Below are 27284 nucleotides of genomic sequence, written 5' to 3'. Positions count from 1 at the left end.
AGCGGGGGCTACTCTTTGTTGGGGTGCACGGGCATCTCCTTGCAGTGGCTTCTCTTGTTCCAGAGTAGAGGCTCTAGGCACACGGGCTTCAGTAGTTGTGTCTCGCGGACTCAGTAGTTGTGGCTCGTGGGCTCTAAAGCGCAGGCTCAGTAGTTGTGGCGCACGGGCTTAGTTACTCTGCTGCATGTGGGATCTTCCTGGACGAGTGATCAAATCTATGTCCCCTGAATTGGCAGGCCGATTCTTTTTTTTTTTTTTAATTGATTGATTGATTAATTGATTGATTGATGCTGCATTGGGTCCTCGTTGCTGCGCTCAGGCTTTCTCTAGTTGCGGCGAGCAGGGGCTACTCTTCGTTGTGGTGCACGGACATCTCCTTGCAGTGGCTTCTCTTGTTGCAGAGCATGGGCTCTAGGCACGTGGCTTCAGTAGTTGTGGCTCACGGGCTCAGTAGTTGTGGCTCGTGGGCTCTAGAGCGCAGGCTCAGTAGTTGTGGCACACGGGCTTAGTTGCTCTGCGGCATGTGGGATCTTCCCGGACCAGGGCTCGAACCTGTGTTCCCTGCATTGGCAGGCGGATTCTTAACCACTGTGCCACCAGGGAAGTCCGGCAGGAGGATTCTTAACCACTACACCATCAGGGAAGTCCCATCCAGATTCTTGTAGGCTTAATTTATTATGAGCATGCATCAGATCATTTAATCTACTTGATTTATTAGAGTTATATTTAAAGATTAATAATCTTGATGAGCTTTACTGCTTAGAATGCTTTGTCTCAGAGAGATTTATTTTTAATTAAATATATACTATATTTTATAATAAGCAATATATTCACATTATTCAAACTTGAAAAGTTATAAAAAGTGTCTCTCTTGAACTCGGTCCTTTAGTCATCCAGTTCCCCAGGTCCAGAACCAACAGATGTTAATTGCTTCTTGGCTGTCCTTCAATTCAGATTCTCTGGATATGCATGTAATATATATTCCACCTGCCCCCTTCTTTTTAATACTATCTATTCTGTACTATGCTTTTAACTTAGTATGTCTTAGACTGTTCCATGTCACTGCCTATTAGAGTTGCTTGTTTCTTTTCTCTTATGGCTGCCTTGCATCCTAGGATAACGACAAAGATGACTACAATAATAATAAATTAATGTAACCATTGTACTATGGGTGGATTTTTAGGTTATTTCTAGTCTTACTATAGAAAAGGCTATGTTGAATATCCCCAGTTGCTTTTGAATAACTAAATATCCTTTTTCTTTGCTAGTTTTTTAGGATAGATCTTCTGTTTCATTTCAGCCATGAACCAGAGAATCAGTCAGAGTGCTCCAGTGAAACAGCCACCACCCCTGGCCCCCCAGAGCCCTCAGGGAGGAGTCATGGGTGGTGGCAATTCCAACCAGCAGCAACAGATGCGGCTGCAGCAGTTGCAGATGGAGAAAGAGAGACTGCGACTGAAGCAGCAAGAACTGCTTCGGCAGGTGAGGCCACAGGTTAGAGACCAGCCTTCCACTCTTGGGGTTTTGTTTTCCTACATAAAGTTGGGTGTGTTTCATTTTGGCATTTATTAGTTACAGAGGAATGTTGTTTCTGTGAAACTAGAGTGACACAGAAACATTCTGTCCAGCTCTCGTTGTCTTAGTTTCTTAACTGGCCTTTGATCACATAGGCTATAACTTGTAAACCTGTATCACAAAGAGATGTTTTGGTCGTATTCATTGCAGTCAAGCAAAAATCGAAGGAAGCAAGGGTGCTTTTCCTCAAATATACAGGCATACCTCGGAGATATTGCCGGTCAGTTCCAGACCACCACAATAAAGCAAGTATTACAATAAAGTGAATCACATGAATTTTTTGGTTTCCCGTTGCATATGAAAATCAATGTTTACACCGTACTGTCGTCTATTAAGTGTGCAATAGCATTATGTCTTAAAATAAACAATGTAAATTGTTTATTATAAAATTTAACGTAAATTTAAATAAATTTAATGTAAAATTAAATACCTTAATTTTAAAATACTTGATTGTTTAAAAATATTAACCATCATGTGAGCCTTCAGTGAGTCATCTTTTTGCAATAGTAACATCAAAGATCACTGATCACAGATCACCATAACAAATATAATAACAATGAAAAAGACTGAAATATTGTGAGAATTACCAAAATGTGACACCGAGGCATGAAGTGAGCAAATGTTGTTGGAGAAATGGCTCTGATAGACTTGCTAGACGCAGGGTTGCCACAAACCTTCAGTATGTTTAAAAAAAAATTGCAGTGTCTGCAAAGTGCAATAAGATGAGGTATGTCTGTACATGGAATTGCAGACTACTGTATATCTGAGGATTTCACTAAGGGGGAAACTCTGGGACATCACTTGGGGAGAAACATCTTTTACTTTAAATGAATTATTTGTCTAGGGGAATACACAATACGATATTTCTCAAATGATAAATGTTTCAGTATTGCTGAATCTAAGATGTTTTATTTAAAACAATACAGGCTATTCCAAGTTTAGAAGATCCCACAGTGCTTTAAAATTATCTACTTATGGATATTTTTTCATGTTGGGATGGGTACGTTCTAACATTAGAGAGCTGGAAAACTTTATGACCATTTTTATCAGTTTTCTTTCAGAAATACTGTTGGTCTTTATGTGCCGTAAGAATATATAATCCCTCATCTCAAAATGAATTTTTACTTTATCTTATTTCAGAGTGATAAAATCTAAGTTCAGATATTGGGAGTGTGATCTTCTCAAAGCAGTATATTTTAAAATTTTTATGTAAATATTTTGGATAATAAACATGATGTGATTTTGAAAGTGTACAAAAGGTAAACGTACAGTGAAAATGAAATCTCCTTTTCCATTTCTCTAGTTCTCTTTTCTGGTTGTAAGTAGCTATCAGTTTCTTGTATTTTTTTTTTCCCCCAGAGACATTCTCTCTGTTTGCGAACGTGAAATATACGTACCTGTACTATTTTTCCTCACCTAAATCATAGCATACCAAGTATAGGCATTAAAAATATAATTATACTCTACATTTTTGTAGCCAGGATGTAGACATTTGAACAAGGTACTTTTTTTTCATGAGTGTTCTATTTTAATAGTGTCCCGTGTTAATGGAAATACATGAACTTGAAACAGTCATTGAACTCAGATTTGGGATTTGAAGAACTGGTACCTAAGAATTAAACTAAGCCATGGAATCCCAGACAGGCACACCTTTAAACTGTTTGTGCTATCAGTAACCTGCCAGTGTAATTCTAGTGTGGTTGGCACCAAAGTGAGTAAGAAAGATGATGCCAGCATATGATGTCAAGAAGTGGTCTTGAAAGAAATATTCCCTCATCCACCTTTTAAGAAGGTAGAGAAAGGAAGCACATTAACAAGATTACTGTATCTCTGATGGAGTTTTTAACATATTACTATAAAGGAAAGATATTTTTCATTTAAATAAAACTTTATCATCGGAACAAGGTAGCACCATCAAAATTATAGTTATATAGCTCTTAGAAGAAATAAAGCAATTTAAGGGTATGTTTTACGCAGCCTGTTTTCATTTTGTTGTTACTGAGTACTAGATGGCGTATGCAAATATAATTTCACATATGAATTAAAGACTACCAAAACCAAGAAACCTTATTAATAAGAAAGGTTAAAGTCTGGGAATGGGCCATCCATCATTTTGTTGTTGCCGTAGGTCAGCTCTCCCCCACCCCCTTCCCGCCCAATGGGCAAAATGCTGCTACTTATAAAATTCTTCATTCTAAAGAGTTTTTCTAAATCTTATTCTCACTCTTACTCTGGGTGATGGGTCCTAGACAGAATAGTTTCCTTTAAAGGTAATTTCTTTATTTCTTCTTTACTACCTACTGTGTTGTCTTTTCTTTTGTTGAAGTGACAGACCTGCTCTATTCTTATACTAATGGTGTATTTTTTTAAGATTTTTTTGGTTTTGTTTTTTAGCAATCAGTATAAATTCAGTATATCTTAAGTCTTTTGGCTTCCTGTGAACTTCTTCCATTGATAGTTTCTCTTATCACTGAAGCATCACATTATATTTTTCCTGCTTCATCTAATATTCAGAAGTAAAGAACCTACCTGACCAATATCCAGTTTCATTTGAACCCTGACACCTAAAGTCTTACTGTCCTGTCCTCAATGCTGTTGAACACTTCTGAGGTTTCCGTGTGTTATGTGGCGACTCCGTTGGCTCCTGTCTTCCTTAGTCTGCTTCTTCTTGGGCTAGCTTGGGAATTCTGTGCTATGGTGATATGTCTGGATACAATTTGTAAGTCAGCCTACACAGCCAAACCATGTGGCTTAAAGTAATTTTTATCCATCTTATTTTTCACTCTTAGGCAATGCGGAATATCAATCCCAGCACAGCAAATTCTCCAAAATGTCAGGTAGGCTCTTATCTGATGTTTTAGCATTGAAAACAGATATTAAATTAGGAAAGAGAAAAACTTGTGCTCCAGGGGCCTGTCCTCACTGAAGATGAGCCCAGCGTAACTTTGAGGCATCTTTCTACCATGATACTTAAGTTAACATTGCTGTTCCCAGAAAGTTTACACTATCTGCTCCCTCCCCACTCCTCCCAGAGTAGTATTCAAAACTCCGTTGAGGTCTTTTTTTCCCCCACATTTGATATGTAGTATATACACCCTGTCAGCCTTGAAGTGTGCCTGATTTTTTATTTGCATAGCCTAAAATAGTACTTACAATGATTTATAGAAATTAATAATTCGAACAGTAACAAAGATAGTACAGGTTATTTACTTGGGTAGGCTACTTTAGGAAATCTTATTGAGAATTATAATCATACTACTAGGAAAGGAAAAGGTTTTTTTAGTGAACACTCCAAAGAAAGAATATTAAAATTATCAGAAGAGAAAAGGATCTACCTGAGTACTGTTTTGGGTTTCTTTGTTGGCTTTTATCAGCATTCCTCCCTGGTGAACCCAAAGGAATACTGGTTGTGAAGGTACCTTATTTAGATGGAAAGATTGTGGCCATTTTTTCCTTCTATAACATAGGCACTTATCTGACTCATGGAAAGAATCTCATTCTTGAAACCAAAGAGATTCTCTTTGTTCAGGGTTCACAGATTTGAAGGAATTAGGATCTGGGGGATTATTGCACTTTTCTCAGATTGCCAGAAGCAACCATGAAACACCTCATATTCTGTGGAGCTCTTCTGCACTAGGCTAACAAGTGCATTGTGTTAGAATGAGCTGTGGAAGTGGGAATTGGCAGAACTCCACTCATTTTAGATACTGTTAACTTGTCCGTTGGAGCACCAGATAGAATCTTCATAGAGACCAGTTAACTTTGTGAGAGGAAAATCTCTATTCATTGTCTATCTCATAAATGCCTCCTTTAATCAAGAAATCCAGGGAATAACTAATGAACGTCATCTTTGCTAAAGCAGAGCAGACATTCTTACAATGAGGACCACTAATACCACATTTGACTGGGAAGAGCACTGTGGCATTGGATCTTTATGTAAAGTGAAGACATTTTTCCTTGCTTTTTCTCTGAAGTGTTTCTTTTATTTGTAATAAATGAAGTAGAAACATAGGAGCAGAAATTAATTCAAGTGAGATTCGGGATCAAGCAAAAAGTTCTCCATGTTAAAGTGTTTTGAAATTGTTTCCTTTTTATTTTTTCCTACTAAGATCTTAAACTTTAAATCTGATAAATAAAGTAAATACCTTCAGGTCTTTATTTCATACATCAGTATAAGTGTAAACAGTTGCTCATTAAAATTATCAGGAGTTTTTAGATACTTCTTTTAGTAGTAGAGCTTTAGAAAAGTTAAGGTTTGTAAATTAAATTTCTATTAAATTTGTATGGTATTAAAATTTCAGTTGATTCCTTAGATTTGTCTAAGCCAGAGCAGGAAACCTGAAAGAGATAGGTTTTATAAAAGGTTTTTTAAATTCAACTTTGCATATGTGGAGAATAAAATACTGCCTTGTTATATAAGATTCAGTTGTCAATGTATTTACCTGGCACAATTGTGAAAATGTATGAAATTCCAGTATAGGGCTAAATTTGGAGTTGCTCAAATACCCAGAATCTGGTTGTATTTGTATCAAGCAAGTATCTGTGTTTTTCTCATCCTACATATTTTCTAGATTATCTTAAGGTAGATGCCAGGAAAAATTCCACAAAGAAGGGTCATATCTTAAGTGAAGATGCCTTTAAATAGGTTACCAGGATAATCAAGAAAGCCAGAAAGAGCTTTCCAGTCTCGAAAAACAGACTGTAAAAAGGAATAATGAAGAAAAAGGGATGGATCCATTCAATACTTGAGTGCAAGGCATTCCTGTTCAGTGTTGTGGGGGGTTTGGGTTCTGTTTGTTGTTTGTTTTTACTTTCCTTATAGAAATCAGTGCAGATGAGTTAACAAGCAACATGAAATCAGTGGCATTGTTTTGAAATTATATACCGCATTTGCTGTGGGAAGGTACCAGACTTCAGAATGTTCACAAATTACTTGTTTCAAAAGCTATCCTTAAGTACTTCTGCATAGGATTAACAAAACCTGTCTGTATAGTAGGATTTTCTGGTCTTGTAAACTAGTGTCAGTATGGGTGAGGTTAATACAAAATTCTGAAAAATTGAGACAACTTTAAAGGGGTTAGTATATTTTCTTAGTTAAAAATGGAAATTATTGCCTTAATTTGTTAGGGTTTGTTGGCAGAATTTTGGAAAAACTTGTCCTCATAGAGCTTTAAATTTTTAAATTTCATTTTGATTATTCACTATTTTTGTTTCTAAAGCAATTTCTGGTCTCAGAAAAAGAAACTTTTTAAAAGTATAAACATCGTCTTTGCTCCATGAGATTCAGCATGTATGGAATGCTCAGTTTTCTCTGTATAACTCTTTCTAATACATCAGTTTCTCCTCTGTGACTGGAGGGAGACCTTTGAGACAGTGGGTTAGGAATGCATCCCAGCTTCTGTTTCAAAGTCTTTTGAAATTAACACTTTGAGGAAAGATAGTTCCCCCTGAGTGTGAATGTTTTTACCTTCTGTTATGCTTAAGAATGTGGTTCTTAGTACCTGCGGTTCCCTAATACCTATGAGATCAAGCCTAAACTCTGCAACCTAGCTCATTTATGGTCTGTGGTCAGTAGCCTTCTTTCTCTCTCTCAATTCTGGTTAAGCCAATTACCTTCCTTCAGCCAAGTGCACTCCTCTGTCTTGTTGCCGTGATTCCACTCATGAGCTTTTCCCCATAAGGAGTACCTGACTTTTCCCCTTCCCTTTTACTGATTAAGATTCTCCATTTCCTTCATAAGGCCTAGGTCAAAACGCATCCCCAAGTGCCCTCATCAGAATGCTTGAAACGACCCAGAAAATAGAAACAAGACTGCTGTGTATAAATAGCTTATCTCTGAGCAAATAATTGCTTTACTCTTCATAGAAATTATAGCTATAAATTTTTTGCAACTAATGAATATTGTGTAGTTGCCATTCCTTATGGATAGTAATAAATACACACCAGGGTCAGTTACTGGGTTAATGATGGATAAAACCCACAGTATTAATGTTGAGGATATTGTACTACACTGTTAGCCCGAAATGGTGAAGAGATTCAGATGTCCGTAGTTTTAGTCAAATAGAGCAAAATAGTACAGTACCCCTGTTCAGAGCCATGTGAAAATAATCACCACAGGTTTTTTTTTTCTGAATTTAATAATAGCAAAGTTTTGGCTTTTTTTCCTCTCCAAACTCTCTTTTATGTTAGCAGATACTAGAAAAGCTATTTCAGAATCCAATTAATACCTTTTCCAAGTTTATCTCTCTTCTTTTTGAAGTCCTAATATTGAATAAATCATATATTCAAATGATTCTGTGAATCATTCTATGACTTTGAATCATAGATACACATCTTTTTAGTCAAAAAGGTTGTTCTGAAGTTGAAGGTACTTTGGTAAATGGCACAAATTTTAAAAAACAAAAAGCATTCTAAACCTTGGCTAAATGTTTTAATAACTTCCAACATAATTAAATATTCTGTGACTGTTTAAAGCTGTGTTGGAAAATGGGGTATGGCAAGACCTATCTTGAACAGTTGGAAGAAATGGCTTTTTGTTTGTTTGTTTTTAAAATTGTTGACATAAACTGCAATTACTAAGACAAACTGTTTAAAAGATGTGTATTTTTAGAGTTATTCTTCATTTCTAAATTTGGATTTCTAGTTCGCTAAACTTACCTACCTTAAATAAATTGATTAGGTTGGAGAGGGGGGACCTTCACTTGTGTGCCATGTGTTATCCAGAAATGAAACACTCTTACATAGTATTTGCTGAAGATAAAATTACTTTAAGAAAGTAAAGTTGACATTAATTTTATACAATTTTCTATAAATGGAATCATAACTTTTTCATCTTAGCATGATTATTTTGAGATTCATTCATGTTGTATTTATAGTTCGTTCCTTTTTATTGCTAAGTAGTATTCCATTGTAGGGATATACTACAATTGTTTATCTGTTCACCTACTGATAGATATTTGACTTGTTTCTAAATTTTGACTTGTGTAGACATATGCTTCCATGTCTCTTGGTTACTCTAAAGAATTTAATAACCTAGAGATGTTCTAAATGTTTCCAGACTACTGACTTCTTCTACTGCCTTTCTCCTTATTTTTCTAAATGATGTGAACCAAAGCATCAGTTTTATATGGAGCCAAAATACTTTACTACCAGATATATATTATCTTAAAATATCTTTTTTACCCTATGGGAAATGATACTCCTATTTAAATGAGAGGAGGGAAATACAAAAAGGACCAATGGCTCATGGCTGCATCCTGAGTCCATAAAAGTCCACTATATGCACCAGACAAATCATGTTTTCCTTTATAAACCATCCTGGAAAGTTCCCTCCAGACCAAGCTGGGACCATCAGTTTTACTTATAGTTGCAGATAGCTCTGACTCCACATGCGTCCCAGATTAGCTAAGATTTACAAGCTCAATGGGAAAAGCCACCACATTTTTGTATTATTACAGAAGAAAATGAGCTAAAAATATTTGCTTCCTTTAGAAAAAGTCAAATACTCTAAAAGAACTGTTTGACCTTTGAAATACAGAAGCATGATAAATTTTGGCTGAATTTCCTATAACTTGCTTACTTCTCCATTTTTGAAAGTCTGTCAAACTGTTTATTCTGACTACCTTTGGGAAAAAGAGAAGCTTAACGAACTTGTATTTTTAGCTCAGTATTCTAATATTAGACATTTGTTCAGGATAAAAAACTCCTTAGAGATAGACATAACTTTCAACATGAAGTGTTTCAACTGAAATCAGTTTTTGTAGACAATCCAATTATGTCCCAAGGCTGATTTTTAAAACAGCTATGCCAGATTTACTCAATTACAAAGTGATGTTCATATTCATCCAAAATGTGTTTTGACAAAATTACTTTATTGCAATAGAGTGGGTTTATTCTACATAGGTACATGTAGATATATACAGGAATTGTTTTTAAATGCATATAATGGAGAAAGTTTATATGAAATATTTTTGATTAAAAAATTCAGATTATTTAACTTCATTTCATACTTACATATATTAGTTATTTTTCTCTAAAGTCACTGGCAAAGAGTCTGTACAACTCTGAAACAAATTTTTAATATTTTACTTCTAAAATTATTAATTTTATGCAGTATGTTCACTTCCACATTTACAGTCCTTGGCTAAGGATACAAGGAATTACAAAGCTTACTCACAATGAAACCCATGATTTAACTGTTCCTCACTGGCAGCAGGACAGTTTAGGGAGGAGCTCTTTCAGTTAGTTCTGACTCCACATTCACTCTCCTTCAAAGTCTGACTAGGTAAAGCATGGAGTAGGATACTTCTGCAGATTTCCACATCTCTATATGGGGGTGTGTGTGCACGCATGTGTGTGTGTTTATGTGGAAGTGGATGTTACTGTTTTTATATTCAGTTGAACTCTGAACTTATTGATATATGTTAAGGGGGGGGGGGGGAGAAGTTGGCCTGTTTTCCTACATAAATACATATGGTTTTCCTCCCCGATTTTTGACAATTTCCTTAAAATATCAACAGAAATGTTTCATCTTCCTTATTGAACCCAGTGAAATAAATTATGTTCACAGATGAAAATATTAACAAAAGAATTAATTGGGATTGACATATACACACTGATGTGTATAAAATGGATGACTAATAAGAAAAAGAAAGAAAGGAAGGAAGGAAAGAAAGAAGGAAAGAAAAGAAAGAGAGGGAGGGAGGGAGAAAGGAAGGTAGGAAGGAAAGAAGGAAGGAAGGGAGGGAGGAAGGAAGAAAGAAAGAAAGAAAGAAAGAAAGAATGCCTTGGGGAGGGGGCTACCAAGTAGTCAAGTTTAGTTAAAGTAATTTTGTTTCTAGCAAATACTGAGCTATGTAAGAATATACCCATTTTTGGATGATGTATGTGCAAGTTATTATATATCAATTATACCTCAATAATACTTCAAAAATTACTTCTAATCAACCCTGGTTGGTTGGTTTTGGGGTTTTGTTTGTTTGTTTTTCCTGTAACTAGAAGTTTCAAACGTGAGCTGAATATCCATACCTGGTATATGGGTTCTATAATCTATGTATAAGTTATTTATATCATTGGCCTTATCACATTACATTTGTTTTCATGCCATATTCCTCACTATTTGGTTGATAATGCTAACACCGTCCTACCACCACCACCAGTAAATAACGTGGCATTTTTTTCCCCTTGTTCCTTTCAAGTTCAGTTTACATGAATCCCTAGGTTAGTTACTCTTAGTCCTGGCTCAGATATAGATTTGATGAGAAGTATTTCCATAGCCTTTCAGGGGGTTGGATATCTTCTTAGGCAACTTGTAAAGATTGGCCTTCTTATTCACATCTCTAAATTACCTTTCTTTGTAAATGTGGATAGTTGGTTCTTCAGTGTCTGCTGACAGTAGAAATTCAGTTGTTAAAGGCAGCAAAAAGTAAAAATCTGATAGCTTCAAACAAGCAATGTGGCAGAATTCAAAGTAGCGAGAACATGGAGATTTTGCACATAACAATTAGCTTTAACTTCATAAAACCTTGAAAAAGTGGAAACCATCAAAAAGGATAAAATAAAAGTTGTAAAAACAATATGAAAATTATAGCCAATTTATTAAGTTATTTCAGTAATGATTTATTTGCTTTGTGCTGCAAGGACTTCAAAACTAGGTACACAGAAATATGAGCATGCCTTCCCTAGGCATCAGCCTCATCCAGAGCCTATAATTTTATTCACTTTAAAATTTATTGCTTTTGGGACTTCCTTGATGGCGCAGTGGATAGGACTCCGTGCTCCCAATGCAGGGGGCCTGAGTTCGATCCCTGGTCAGGGATCTAGATCCCACACGCATGCCGCAACTAAGACCCAGTGCAACCAACCAACCAACCAAATAAATAAATAAATAAATATTTTAAAAGTAAAATAAAATTTATTGCTTTTAACGTCCTTATATTTAAATAGCAACATAAATTCTTCAAAGTATTTAGAAGCTCTTGTTTTATGCTCCAAAATAGTCATTCATTTATTCATTATGTGCCCTTAAGGGACAGAGAAGAAATAATTACAATACCATGGGATAAGTGCTAAGCTCATGTTACATACATATGCTCAGGGTGTGAAAGACGTATTGTCTATCTGTCTAATCTAATCCAATCCAAAGATGGAGATGGGCTTATTCTGGAGAATTACCTAGAGAAGGTAACTGTGTCTTAAATAATAAGAAAGAAAAGTGTTCTAGTCAAGAGTATATGGAAGGACATGGTACCAAGAGAAAACATTTCATATTACAGACCTGCAGAGAGTGCACTTTGTTTTAAAGTCACTTCTCACTTTGTAAGGTGAAAATGGGGGTGAGGGGTGCATCAAAGATAGAAGATAGAGAAAACAAGTAAAATGGATCCCCAGAAGCTGCTAGGAATGTGGGTTGGCCTAGAACAGGAGACAGCAGGAGGGAATCCATTTTCTGAGACTGGAAGAAAAGTTATAAAGGTGATGAATGAAGATGGCTTTGGGGGAGCAGGAAGAGATTACAGGAGGATCCAGAAAACCACAGATCGTGCCTGATGACCTCAGTGTTCTTATTTAAATGGGAGAGAGCTTGAAAAAGGAAAAGCACTTAAGTGAACGGGGCTTGAGAGAGTGTGCCAGATTTGGAGTAGTAATCATGAGAATGTGAGAAAAAAGTAACCAAGGACCCAAGAAAAAAACAAAAAACAATGAGTGGTACTAAGAAGGGCCCAGCCAAGGCCAAAGACTATTAATTTATAACAGTCTGGATAGTTGTATGATTTTTCTCTAGCATTTCTTAGCAGTCTCAGTATAGAAATGAAGCAAGCACATTTTTAATATTGATTCATGGTTGGAATTTGCTGTGTTGAAATAAAATTATGTGTGTATCAGGAATCTGAAAGGTAATCATGTGTATTTAAAATGATCAGCCCTGCATTTAAACTTGTAGGGAAGGAGAGCCAATAGATTGGAATAGTAGGAGGCAGAAGAAACTGGGTGGAAAGAAAAAATATGGTTCCAGAAAGTGGGATGAGTACATGTAAGATTTCTGGGGAAGAAGTTTCTAAACCAGTTCAGGGTGTGACCGAGGAAGTTAATGACTGAAATACGATGGTAAAGTGGTCAATATCATTGCAATTTAGAGAGCCAGGAATTTCAACGTTAGATTACTGTATAGATCTTGTGCATGGATGTTGACAGTTCCCGGGTGATAGATGCAGTTGCAATGAAGTGAAACGATGATTATTGTCCCAGACATGAGTAAAGATTGTAGAGGTAGGTTTGGTTTTGAATAGCAAGGTCTTGGCTGTACAAGTGGGTGATTGAGGTAGGTAGGGATGAAGATCACTGGAATGCAGAAATTCAAGGAACTCAATGTTGAGTGAATCATCTACATAATGTATAAGTAATAAGATATAGTGGCATGTCTTAAAATTAATATAATATTGAAATAGTAATGAACATAAATGGTATTTTAATATATTTGCAACAACTAGAGCATGATATGAAAATGTTTTCTATTGATGAAAAGCTGAAAAGTCAAAGGTATAGTAAATACTACTGTTTGTTGCCTATATTTATAATTGAAGAAAATGCTAGATTTTAGTTACAGGTTAATGAAAATAAAGATGTAATTTTTTTTCTCCATCCAAGTTCACAGACCCTCTGCATTCTGTCATGATCCTCCGGTTAAGAAACCCATTTAAAGCGTGGGTTATCTAGAAGGCAGAAACCTGAGTAAAAAGAAGTGGTTGTTGCATAGTCTAGAAGTGGTGGTGCAGAGCTCAGAGAATATCTCCACTGCTTCTGGACCCAGTGGTGACTGAGAGTGAGGGTGCTGGAGATGGTGTGTGCCTCAGCAAGCAGGCTTGGCTCAGGAAGGCTGCAGGGGGTGAGGTAGTATCCTTTGTGATAAAAAGCCATAGTTCAGGTCAAACCAAAGATGTCGAGGGAGAGAAAAATGATGCTCCAGCAGAGTTGAGTTTACGAGAGCTTGAGAGGCACAGTGGAAATCCTCAGGGCAGGGAACAGCGAGCAGATGAAAAGGTGAGGAAAAGAACCGGGTGGTAATGGAGGTGTAAGAGTTGGCCAGAGTGAGGTGAACTAGCCTTGAAGCCCCAGGCAAATATAAAGCTGAGGCCTGGAATGTTTGGAAGCACGTTGAGGCAGGCCTTCTGAAACGATCAGGGTAGTCAAGGCCCATAGCTTTTGCTCAGTTTCCAGGTAGAATCTTGCTGAGAAATTGTTGGATGCCCCAGAAGATAGCTCAAGATTGAAAAACCTGAAGTCAGAATGAGTTACTTGCTACCAAAGTGTAAAACAGTGCAGGAGGGCAGTGAGGAGTGTTGGTGTCTTGGTAAATCACCAAATTTTGTTCTTTTGACTTTATTTTTATTACTGGTGCCAAACATATAAAACCATATGAGGGTTGTTGAGTAAAAATAAGCATTAAGAAGAATTCTTTTTTTAAAGATCAGACTTGCCATCCTTCCCCAAAGGAGGGATTTAGGAGTGTCTGCCAGAAAAGGAAAATACCAAAAGGAAGCTAAGTAGTTAAGTATATATGTTTTGGGGTTAATAAGACTAATTAAACTTTCAGTTTATATAATTTAATGTTTAATCACTTGAAATGGATAGAAGAACCTGGTCCTTCTGATTGGGAAACTCATTAACTTTTAGATGTTAATACTTCAGCTTTATATGTACAAGTTTATTACTTTAAACCTAACGATAAATTTGTTAATCAATAGATTGATTCTGTTTATTTGTGTTGATTTTTTTCTAGGAATTAGCTCTCCGTAGCCAGTTACCAACACTGGAGCAGGATGGTGGGACTCAAAATCCAGTATCTTCTCCTGGGATGTCTCAGGAATTGAGAACAATGACGACCAATAGCTCAGATCCCTTTCTTAACAGGTTGGTAAGAGTTGCTACTGGCCAACATCTGAAAAAGATCATAGTTTTAAGGTGATTCTCCTTAGTACTTGTAATAAGCTGTTTGAACATCTTTGTGGGCCAAAAACCATAGCTGTAAATGAATCTCTCCATAAATGGCTAGTACAATAAAACTTGAGGATTGAAAGCTGGCTCATGTGAGAGGAAATGAGTTGTTGAGACTTGTAGAGGGGATACTTATTCACAGTCATGTGTTTGCTTGTGCCTATACTGTTGAAAAACAGTTACTTGCAGAATCATGAAGGAACATGTGAATACCTTTCTATAAAAGCAAATGAACTGCATCTTAAAGCTACTTAGGGCTGCATCGTAAGGATCATTAGAAGGCATTTTCCACGTAAGTGTTCAGCCTGAGAGGTTTCACTGCAGGAGCGCTGTAAGGCCTCATGTTCTTAAGGGCTGTAGGTCAAGGAGATAAAAAGGAAGGTTGTGCCTCTTTCAAATAATGTATTAATATTAAAGAGTATTGAAAGTAACATAGTTTAAGGATGATTTTTAGTGAGTTACCACAAATCTTGGGTTTCAGGCATATTGCAAAGATGTTATTATATGTAGGGCTATGTTGAAAACTGCAAGCGGAGACAGAACATATTCTTTGCCTAGAAGGCCGTTTAAAATTAAGATTTGACTACAATTCTTTCTTCTAGATTGTCAAATATTTATGGAGTTTGAGCTTTTTAAAATAAGGAACAAATGCTTTCTGGTCTTTGCTTTTGTTTTTTTTAACCAATTTTAAACAGTGTACTTTTTAAAACATTTAGAGGTATTTTTGTTTAAGAAGGCTATAATGCTACCCTTTCCATTCTCACCAATTGAATTGAAAACATCCTGATCCTAAGAAAAACAAAATACCTTGTCATACCAAAATATTTAGTACAATAGAATTTTCTGTCATTTGCTCTGTCTTAAGGTTAGTGCTGGTGCCCTAATTGGTAAGTTTGGTTTCAAAGGCCATCTAAAATGTGTTTAAGTTTGTATTTACTCTTCTGACATATGCAGTTTAAAGTTCTGCCAAAAATTGAGTGTATTTATATAAGACTGTAGTTCTAAGCTTAAACTGAGGTTAATTAGGAAAGGTCATAGCCACAGAACTTTCTTTTCCACAAAGGAAATTTCAGATCAATATAATTGCAGTACCCATCTTATTGAAGGCCTGTATTGATCCAGGGATAAAATTAGACCATTTGGAAAAAAATGGATAGACTGCATATCCTCCTGATAGTCATTTGTGCAGATTCTTTCTTAAAACTTTTAATAAGAGCTGAGCTACAGTTTAAGATTCTATTTTCTGGTAAAGATCACAGAGTGGAACATTACCAGTGTTGTTAGTCTCAGGGCAAAACCCCATGTCTACTCTCTGTAGTACCCCCAGTTTCTAAAACACACATCTGACTATAACATTTTTCTTTTCAGAAACTCTTGATGGTTTCCCCACTGCCCATTATTCGATTTATACATATTCCTTAAGCTCTAAACACTTGTTCCCCTAACTTGCCATGGAGTTGACTCTTAGTAGTGGTGCAACATCCCCTCATCTCCCTTTTACTCCGAGCTCTTTCAAGGCCAGCTCCCACGTCCCCTTCCATGAAACCTTTCCCCTGTACTTTTCAAGCTTACTCCTGTTTGTTCTGAAAGCACTTTGCTCACGTAGCCCTTGTATATGATTCATTAATGGGTTTGTTCACCTCCCTCCCTGAAGTTGTGAGCCTCTCAGAAAGCATCAGTTGTAGATTTTTGTTGTCGTTAACCTCTGTATCCTCAGACTAGTCTAATCCCTATCACGTAGTAGCAGATGCTTAGTGAATGTTTATTGAAGGGAGGTGGGGGGCTGCAGGGAGCAGTTCCTAATCAGGGAAATGGCCTTGTGAACTCGGTCCTCAGGAGTGCCCATGTGCTTCCCCTGAGGCTTGGAAAGAACTCTGAACAACTGTGTAAATTCAGCTATACTGTAACAGAGTCTTGAGTGTCTTGATATGTGCTCCGTGCTTAGCAGTGGGAATAGAGTGATGACTAGGACCAGGCCCTTGTCCCAGATCAAGACAGGCAAAATAAAAACAAACCACATCCTGAGACCTTCTCCAAAGTAGCTGCATTGTATACAAATGGTCTCAGAGGCAAATGTGTGTTTTCTTGGATCTGTGTGAGGCTTTTGAATCGTGCCAAAATCTGACAGAAGCATTAAACTAGTGGTTGCAATATACAGAGTGAAGGGGAGGGAGAACAAGGCAAGTGCATTGAGTAATTTAGGAAAGAAATTTAGGGGGCTGAGCTTTCGACCTTGAGCAACTGTTAAAGCTTGTTCTTAAAGCTTAGTTATTTTTTGTTTAACTTTTGTGTAAGCTAAACAGCTGTTTAAGTGTCCAAGCTGTGGGGAAAGTTAGAGTTTGCACTGTACTCAGAGACCATTAAGAACAATTGCCTTTATTTCACACTTTGCCATAAGATTTTCTAGAATTAGTAGAGCCCCCAATTTTACAGGCAATGCCACCTGGTGTCTGCGTGCTACTAGGTTAGGAGAGTGTCGTATTTATGAAAGTAATAGTCTAAGGATATTTACCATACTTGTATGTAAATCTGTGATACTTTTCATTTAGCCTAAAGTAAAAATCTGTCTTGGCTCATATTTTTCTGTTTTTCTCAAGGTATGTGCCTTGTAGTTTTTTTGTTTTTTGTTTTTAATCTTTCTTTCAACTGGAACTCTCAGGACTCCTATCTCATGCTAAGGTGTTTGTTTGTGGCTCCCCACCTTTCCCAAACAGAAACAAAGAGATCAAGCTAGGGAGTTCAGTTCTTATCGGCAGTGACTCATCTGTTTTGGCCCAGTCCAAAAAGAAATTCTGGTTCTTTATTTTGGTTTGATTTTTCTGGCTTAAACTCTCTGCATGAGAGCTAGGAATTTAGCATGAATCTAGTGCAGACCTGTCTCACCACCCACCTGGAGGTTGTGTTTTGACCTATGCCTGTGACCACCGCCACTTGGGGAATTGAGACCTTGTAACAGATGAGCCATGTGGAGCCCCTAGATTCAAATGATACTAGAGAATATCTACACAGAGAATTTTCTGTCACCTAGGAAAACTGGAAATATCTTTCTTTTCCCTTATTGCCACCAAGCCCAGAACCTTAGGAGAAGTTTTGGCCCCCTAAAGTTGCCAGTTTCAATTAGGATTAACTTGTCTGTTTCACCTCATAGCAAAAGAGCTTTGTATGGGCCCTGAAGGAGGGTGCTTGTTTCAGATGCTGCAGGGCAAGAATTTTCACTAATCCTCTTTGAGAATCATGTAGGTACTCAGCAGGTGTTTATATTTTTACCTTGAAATCATTTCTTAAATTTTTTGTGTTGGTCTTTAACTCTCATTCTTTGTAGTGGCACCTATCACTCTCGAGATGAGAGCACAGACAGCGGACTAAGCATGAGCAGCTACAGTGTCCCTCGGACCCCAGACGACTTCTTGAACAGTGTTGATGAAATGGATACAGGTTGGTATTCTTTATTCCTCTTGATAATCTAGCTTTCAGTCAGAAATAGTCATTGTATTACCAGGTCTAATTAAACTATTGTGAGCAAAGATTATTCAGAAGAAAACCAATTAAGATCCTGTAAACTTCAATTCAAATTGAGTTTGCTTTGTGGGGTTTTTTTGTTTGTTTTTTTGGCATCTTGTAATTTAAGTCTTTTCCCAGTTTTTAAATGTCATGAATATCTCAGCTCTATTTGACATGACTTATTTTATATTTTAGCATTTAAAGCATTGAGTTAATTGACAAAGCAGTTGAGGACCCTATTAGAAGTCTCTGTTATATGGATTTGTATTCTTTTTTCTGTTTTTTTTTAATAAATTTTTTTTTGTTTGTTTTTTTGGCTACGTTGGATCTTTGTTGCTGCTCGCGGGCTTTCTCTAGTTGCAGCGAGCGGGGGCTACTCTTCGTTGCAGTGCGCAGGCTTCTCATTGTGGTGGCTTCTCTTGTTGCGGAACACGGGCTTCAGTAGTTTTGGCTCGCAGGCTCTAGAGCGCAGGCTCAGTAGTTGTGGTGCACAGGCTTAGTTGCTCCACGGCATGTGGGATCTTCCCGAACCAGGGCTCGAACCCGTGTCCCCTGCATTGTCAGGCGGATTCTTAACCACTGTGCCACCAGGGAAGCCCCTGGATTTGTGTTCTTAATTTTGGAGAAGATCTCTATATGTGATTCATATGTCTCTATATGTGATTCACTGTCTGCTTCCCTCTTTTTTGTGAGGGTCTTTGGTCCAGTTTAGGTGGTGTGGGACTCAGGAAGCCAGGTAGGAAAGGGCTAGGTGGTGGGGCTTACCTACTTTATTATTAGAATAGTTGCAGGGATCTTGCAGAAGCTAAGAAATACCTGCCTCACAGGGGTAATTATAGAACCCTTTTTCCTGTAGCTTACCCGGTGACCCTGGACTTGGCAGCTATCAGAGGGCACGAATTGGCGGGGAAATGAAGCAGTTCTCCAGCTAGCTAGTTCTTTAGCTGGCAGCTTCTAAAAGTGTTTGGCAAGTCTTCTGTATCTGTGCCCATCCAGCTCATGGCTTTGATGCTTCTGGGAATCCACAGCTCTCTTCATCTAAATCTTAAATCATCCCCAGGAGTCGCTTCAGACCCATCTCATTCATAACACCTTTCCTGACTCCTCTGTCCCCCCATTTCTTTCTTCTCTCTAAACCTTTTTAACACTTAATGGTTTATATTAGTTTTTCTGAAAGCATGTTCCATTGAAGTGTTAAGGAATGTTAACATTGTCATGGGCAAAAAGGTTTCTTGGCAAGGTAAGTTTGGGAAACCTAGAAGCAAAACTAGGAAGACTTATCTATCCAGGGACTTTTTGGGAGGCTTGTTTTTACTGTTGTGAATGTGAATCTCCCAAGGGTGGAATAGAGTTTCGTGCAGTTCTTTTATTCTGTTCCCCAGTGTGTACTTCAGAGAAAGACAGGTCTATACCATTCATTTTTATATTTTATCTTATTATGGTGGTACATACCTGGAAGAGAGTCAAGTAGTGATGCTGTTATGTCATACTTGTTCTTTCTCTCTTGCTGTATATAATTTTTCAAGTAATTTTTTTTCAGGACCCCCTTCACTGCTCAGCACATAGTAGTAAGCAATCAAGCTTGTTCAATATCTGAACAATTTTGAAGCAAAAGGAAACTTGCGTTGTTACTTTGCTATCTGTGGGTTGTTTGACCTTAAGTAAACTGTGGGCCAGTGGAGGAGGTTGGTCAGGAATGCGTTTCTTTCCCTGTGCATTTATGGATACTCACATGATACGGCTCTGATGTTAGCTTTTCAGAAAGGACCTATTCTCTTTCTCTCTTCCTGTTCCATCTAGGTGACACTATCAACCAAAGCACCCTACCCTCACAGCAGAACCGTTTCCCAGACTATCTTGAAGCCATTCCTGGGACAAATGTGGACCTTGGAACACTGGAAGGAGATGGAATGAACATAGAAGGAGAGGAGTTGATGCCAAGCCTACAAGAAGCTTTGAGTTCTGACATCCTTAATGACATGGAGTCTGTTTTGGCCGCCACCAAGCTAGATAAAGAAAGCTTTCTTACATGGTTATAGAGCCCTCAGGTAGACTGAATTCTAAATCTGTGAAGGATCTAAGGAGATATACCTGAAATTTCCAAATAAGCCGGTTGTGATCTTCTGGCTAATACAGAAAAAGATGAACAAACGTCCAGCAAGATTCTTTCATCCACTATTTTGCTCTTCCTTGTCCATTGCTGCTGTTAATATATTGCTGACCTCTTCCATATTTGGCTCTAAAGAATCAAAAAAAACTTTTTTTGTTTCTTTTGCTATTATAACTACTGTTTGTTTTGGGGGCTGGGGGAAGTGAGCCTGTTTGGATGATGGATGCCATTCCTTTTGCCCAGTTAGACGTTCACCAATCATTTTAACTAAATACTCAGACTTGGAAGTCAAATGCTTCACGTCACAGCATTTAGTTTGTTCAAGCAATTGTTTCTTCAGCTGCCTTTGGCCAGTGGAAAAAACATGACTTACTGGTCTGACAAGCCAAAAATGTTGTATCTGATATTAAGTACTTACGCTGATTTGAAGAGATAGCTGAAACCAAGGCTGAAGACTGTTTTACTTTCAGTGGGTTTTTTTTCCTCCTAGTGCTATCATTAGTCACATAGTGACCTTGATTTTATTTTAGGAGCTTATAAGGCTTGAGATAATTTCCATAGAAATATATTAATTATTGCCACATACTCTAGTATAGGTTTTGGTGGGTTTTATTGTGGTTTGTTGTTGTTGTTGGTTTCTTTTTTGTTTGTTTTTTGTCTTGGTTGGGATTTTTATTGTTTTGGGGGTTTTTTTTGTTTTTTTCTTTTTTTTTTTTTTTTTGTTGTTGTTGTTTCTCAGAACTTAGGCAAATTACCATTATAGTGAATCTGTTTATACTTGTAGCTTGGGACAGTTATTGTAGTTCCTTTGGTAAATCTACATGTCCTGGTTTTTTTTACCATCTTATTTAAATCTTGGTAATCTGCTCTCTCTATATATACCCACACACACACTTATAATGTTTATGATAGTGTGATAGCAGAATGTATCTCTTTTTTTTTTTTTAAGTTTTCCCTACTTTCCAATTTATTTTAAAATGGTAGCTTTGAATGTATGCATTTAGAATACATGACTAGTAGTTTATATTTCACAGGTAGTTTAAATCTGGTTGGGGCAGTCTGCAGATGTTGGTGGTAGTTTAGTGTTCTAGAAAGGGCTGTTATTATGGGTAGTGTCTAGAGGAGTCCTGTATGCCCTCTGGGCACACAATGGATATTATCTGATGAATTTGAAAGAAGCAAACAAGAAATGGCTTTATTATCCCCTGGTTAGTCCCTCAGACTAATTTTAAGTCTTGATGGGAAATCACTGAGTTAGGTTCATAGTGTACATGACAGAAGTAAGCTTTATATAGTGGTTTACCTTCCTTTAGCTTTGAAAGTTTACCTTTGCCTTAGTTTTGGAAGTAAACTCTAGTACTTTAGTTCTCTTTTGTAATGAACACATTAAGGACTACATTGAAATATTGCCTACAAAATCATTCTTCTAAGACTTGCTTCTGCTTCTGTATGCTGAGAATTGACCCTGGATAGTATATAGAATACTGTAAGGTCATAAGTTAGCCGGTAAAGTGATCAGATTAATGTATATTGGTAGTTGAATTTAGCAAAGAAATAGAGATAATCATGATTATACTTTTATTTTTACTGGAAGAGATATAACTAGAGTATGTGTCTACAGGAGTAATAATGTTTTCCAAAGAGTATTTTTAAAGGAACAAAATGAGCATGAATCAAACCTTCAGTATAAGCTATGAAGTAATACTTGGTTGTGAATTATAGTGGTATCAGCTAGCACCTCTATGATTAAGGGTCTTTCAGTGTTTCTAGAGTAAGCCCTTATTTTCAAGGGTTTATAAGACATAAAATCTCTTTTCCTGGCTAAAACTGCTATGAAAAGCCTCAGCTTAGGAAGACAAGTGGTTTTTTTTTTTCTTTCTGATTACAGAATCTAAGCATTTTGACCCTTCAGTTTAGAGGAGTGCAAAAGTTGGAAGTAAGAAGTTTTATATTAAGTAATTTCAGTGCTCAAAATGCAATCACTGTGTTGTATATAATGATTCATAGGTCGATCATTCGTAATAATTGACTCTAAGGCTATTATTAAGAAAACAGAAGAAAGATTAAATCTTGAATTAAGTCTGGGGGGAAATGGCCACTGTGCAGATGTATTGATTTTTTTAGATGAATAATGAAATTCTGCCTAGAATGCATAATTGAGTTTATGGATGGATGATACAGCATGTTGGCTTTTTTATGTGCAGAAGATCAAAGCTACTTGGAAGGAGTGCTTACAATTTGCCATTAAGCCACAAATTAAGATCGCATTTTATATATCAGCAGAGTAGCTTTAGATTAGGGGAGAGGGTGGGAAGGTGGGAGGGGAGTTGTGAAGACTTAGTGGGACCTTGATAGAGAACTTTATGAGCTTCTTTTTCTTCAATAAAGACTTGTCTTGCATCTTGCTGTCATTAAAGTCAGTTGTTCCTAAAATTGTAATCACTTAAGTACACCCACAAAACAAAAATATGGAGTTCTTCATTTCCTCTCACCTTTAATTTACCCAGTTATACCTCAGTGTTGAAGCAGCACCGTGGTACCTAACAGACATGGTGCTTTGATCTTATCGTACCCTCTGTACTCACCTGAAGGAGACCTAAGCCTCTCTCTTTCTGAGTTTGAATCACAGCCTTGATATGCTCTTCCTTGTTTTATGTCCTTATTCCTAATGTAACGTGTTTAACTGCTTCTTGGTTGTATTGGGTGGCATTGGGATAAGATTTTAACTGGGTATTCTTGAATTGCTTTTACAATAAACCAATTTTATAATCTTTAAATTTATCAGCTTTTTACAGTCGTGTTCTTTTTAGTTAGTGCTTCTTAGATCTACTTATGGTTGATGGAGCACATTGATTTGGAGTTTCAGATTTTCCAGAGCACTATTTGTTATAATTACTATTTTCTAAATATAGTGCCTTTTTAAAAAAAGGATAAAAAGAATATAAGGAAGTGACTTTTATACAAACGATGTTGCTGTTTTAAGTATTCATACTAAATAGATGCATTCTATATGGAACCTTGGCAGAAACACTGAAAAACTATTTAATTGTGTAATTCATACCAATCAGTGTTGAAATTCAAGCAGTGCAAAAGTGGGAGGCAATATCAAATGATTTACAATTTCAGAGCTTCTGCACATCTGAGAAGGAATGCTCAGATCAATTTTATCTTCCATAAGCACGGTTTTTAAAGAGTTGTGGGTGTGCCTATCTTAACAGTTGTTTTCTGTATCTTGAAAAAGTATTCTCCACATTTTAAATGTTTTATATTAGAGAATTCTTTAATGCACACTTGTCAAATATATATATATAGTACCAATGTTACCTTTTTATTTTTTGTTTTAGATGTTAAGCGCATGCTCATATGTTAGGTACTTACATAAATTGTTACATTATTTTTTCTTATGTAATACCTTTTTGTTTATATGGTTCAAATATATTCTTTCTTTAAACTGTTCTTTGTTGTTTTTAACGATTAATATATTTAAAACTTTTTTGGCTTCTTAATGGTCTTCCAATAGAACAAGTACTAGTAATAAAAGGTGATTGCAGTGGTAACCGGTAGACAGATTAAACTTAAGGTTGGTTTGGCATTTGGAACTTTTGTAGTATGGATATAATTCTTTGAACTTTATGTTCTGTACTCTTCCTGTAGACCATCCTCATCAATAATAGTGTGTAAGCTGAATTGTATCAGCTTCATTCTTAAATGATTTTACTTCATGTAACAGCACAGAAGAAACTGCTGTTTCCTTCAAAATAGCCTTTGGTTTTATTTCTCCAAAATATTCTCTTAATGATCTCCAAAATATAATACTTATATTAGTGAAAATTATTAGTTATTATTTTATAAATAAAAACACACACAAACTTAAATGGTAGGTCCTAAACTTTGAATAAGAGGTAGATTTGATTGTCTTTGAAAAGGATTTACTTCTGTGTTTGTGTGTATAATATCTTCAATTATTGACACATCATTTTTGGTGAGGCAAATCTGAAAACAATGTTTTATTATGTATAATTTCTTTATGGTAGTAGAACACTAATTTTGTGGAGCTTGAAATTTATCGTTCCCCTTGTGCAAAATGTAGTGGTTATAGATTTTAGCTCAAAACCATATGTTGTATCTATAGACATTGCACCTCTTACTAGGGAGTTGCTCTAAGAGGTGGTGTGCTTTATGTTGGATGACTTGAAGTCATTCTGGAGCCTGTGAACCAGAATCGTACAACCTTTTAGGTAACTGATTTAGTCAGTCTGAGTCAGTAAAATACTCAGGAGAAATAGCCTCTAGAGAGAACAAGGACTGGTAATAAAAGGAAACATTGGTGATAACTGCAGGGGGTGGTCAGCAGACCAGTGAGTTACATTTAATCTCCCTTGATTTCCATCTTGTCAGCTAAGGTTGTAAAAGAAGGTCAGCCCCAAGGGCCCCCATCACATTTTCTTACCTCCTGTAATGGCAACTAAACCATCCCTGGTCCTGGCAACTGTCAATTATATTGAAAATCTGGCTTTATTTGGTATTTATGGGTAAATTCACATACTGCTTTCCCCTGGGCTTCAGGGTTGCATGTGCACTGGTGCTTCTGGAATCAACCATGTCTTTGGCAGGGTGTCTCCATGTTGGTCCCTATCCTGCTTTAAACTGTTGGCATTTAATTGCTTTATTTAAGTAATCCTGAAAAACTTGATAAACAATCTTCTTCAATTAAAAATTTACTGAACTAGATATCAGATGAGAATTCTGTGACATTTAGTACTACAGTTTTTTCAAATCAAACATGGAATATTTTTTGCCATATTTGGATACAAAAAGCTCTGATATAAGTAAAATTAATATTTTTCTAACCATAAACATAGCCTTAAACTGGCAAACTTATACTACCACGAATGAAAACAGTTGCAGAATCAAGACACTAGCAAAACAAGATGATATTGAAAAGATACTCTGCATTTTTTAATGTCATATTTTAACCAAAAACAAAACTCCTGAACTAGGTGACTTGACATCTAAGCTGTGAGGACCCTGTTAGAAGTTCAAAACAAAATGAAACAAAACTGGATCTGTGTGTGTGCTATTTGGAGATAATCTGAGCAGAGCCTACTTCTGTAAAATTCCTAAACAGCTAACCTGGCACTTGGACTTTTTTTTTTTTTTAAGTGAAACTATTAAATACTAGAGTTACTGTAACTTTGTGAAGTTGATACTGGTTTATATGCAAAGTAAATGAATGGACAGTGCTTAATTCTTACTAAAGGAAACCTCTCTAAGAAACAACAAAAGAAAAAAATAGCATCTAAATCAGGAAGATGTCCTGTTACTTAACATGACTTTTAAGGCTGTTAAATTATTTCTTAGGGTCAGGACACAACTTTACCCGTATTTCCTTATGTCTCAAGTATATTTTATGTTGAGACTATAGTTCCTATGACCTTCACAGAGTCCCTATAAAGTAGTCTATGAGTTAAACATCACCTTTTGAGTATAATTTTCATTGCAAGATATTATTAGAAATCACATCTCTGTTCCATTTAAGGATGTTTTTATTAGTTACAAATCAAGTTCTTATGTATAGTGGATTTACACAGGATTAAAATGATGCTCTATGTAGCCAGTTAGAAGAGAAATTCATTTTCTCAAAGCTGTGGATTAAGTGGCAGAATCTGAGGAAAAAGCACTGCTGCATTTCAGTAGTATCTCCATGAGCTACCAAAGCCAATGTAGTGATAAATGGACTAAGAAACTGGGCTGAAGATCATTTCTCCTTAAGTGAGCTTTGTAGCAACTTGTATTTAAGCACCACTTTCTACCAATTAAGAGGTAAGCGTATCTATAGCCAGGGTTCAACAGAGGTATCTCGTTGGCTCAGTGATGAAGATCTGAATGATGATCAGAGTATCACAGCTGTATGAGATTCCAGTCACTGGGGTGCCCATGAATCAGGACCTTAGATTTTATGAAAGATACAAAGAATCATATTCATGAACTGCCAACCCACTGAGTAGCTTGAAGTCACACTGTGCAAAGCTACATGTGCAGTATCTTCTGAAGGAGGCCATCTGCTGAAGTGTTTTCTCTGGACACCAACAAGTCTCTTGAGCCCTATTATATAACCTCAACAAGACTGGCCAGAGTAGAATATGGACTTGAGATTTAGTTGTCTTTTACAATCCAAACCTTACACAGCATGAGCCCATGTACTGTCCAATCGAAAAACAGCTGATGCCTCATGGGACATGCGTATGTTAAACAGCTCCGAACTCCCCTTTGAGGGTACATCTTTGATCTGGAATGGAGTGGAAAGCCCTGGCTACATCTGGAATGTTGTTTAGGAAATTTAACATTGATTTGAACTAAAAATTAACTATTGACCGAATCCCGATCAGTCTTCCAAAATCATCAAAGTTCTCAAGGCCTGAACATTTCCAACAGTTTCATCGTTGTACCGTGCTAAATATGGCTAATTTCAAAAGCAGGTTCTTCCCCATCAAGCTGACATCCCACTGTCATCACTTAACTGTGGGGCTTGAAGACTCTGAAACTTTTGCTATCAGGGGTAAAGTGAAAATACTATAATTTACACAGCCTCTGACACTGGTTATAAGGACCCAAACAAAATGTTATAGGGATAACTGATAAACTATTGACATTCTTTGAAAGCAGTGTTGTTTTTCAACATGAATACGATCTTCCTCATCATCTTGTTTACAGACTTATGTTGTTATTGGATAATTCAAAATGGTCCTTCAAACTTAAGTCAGTCTACTCAGGGTACTTGCATAGGTACATGAACCTCTGCCTGCTCTCGTTAGTATACACAGCAAGTAACCTATTCCTTCCCATTTTTATGTAAGTATGCTGTTTGTTTTCAACAATAATGAAGAATATTCTATAATAATTATCAAAACACTTGTACATGTTACCTTATTTGATCACGCCAAGTCCTATAAGATATGTTATAGGTATTATTACTGCTATTCCTAACTAAATGCCTCAAACCTAGGTCCAAATCCCACACTATGTGAAGTGACTGGTAGAAGTTGAGGGCATAGCCCATAACTGGGAAACTTGCGTGTACAGGCTAACCATACTCATGGGGCCT

At 36.7% G+C, this 27284-nt stretch overlaps 1 protein-coding gene across 12 annotated transcripts in view; it reads left to right on the top strand.

Annotated features, from left to right (window-relative positions):
• The window catches only part of YAP1 (Yes1 associated transcriptional regulator), a 108729-nt gene extending 85094 nt beyond the window's left edge, over positions 1 to 23635 (top strand). For 3 of the 12 annotated variants that reach the window (XM_082409979.1, XM_082409968.1, XM_082409972.1), the window contains 5 exons: positions 1301 to 1494; positions 4365 to 4412; positions 14354 to 14484; positions 17891 to 18003; positions 19870 to 23635. In XM_082409979.1, coding sequence (XP_082266105.1) covers positions 1301 to 1494; positions 4365 to 4412; positions 14354 to 14484; positions 17891 to 18003; positions 19870 to 20108 — 725 coding nt within the window. In that variant the 3' untranslated portion in view covers positions 20109 to 23635. The remainder of the gene's footprint in view (positions 1 to 1300; positions 1495 to 4364; positions 4413 to 14353; positions 14485 to 17890; positions 18004 to 19869) is intronic. The other 9 variants (XM_082409969.1, XM_082409973.1, XM_082409974.1 and 6 more) reach the window with 3 other exon arrangements.
• Positions 23636 to 27284: the final 3649 nt, after the last annotated feature.

Source organism: Balaenoptera physalus, assembly GCF_965194825.1.
Source record: "Balaenoptera physalus genome assembly, chromosome: 10".
Classification (NCBI taxonomy): domain Eukaryota; kingdom Metazoa; phylum Chordata; class Mammalia; order Artiodactyla; family Balaenopteridae; genus Balaenoptera; species Balaenoptera physalus.
This window is presented reverse-complemented; position numbering and strand designations above follow the sequence as displayed.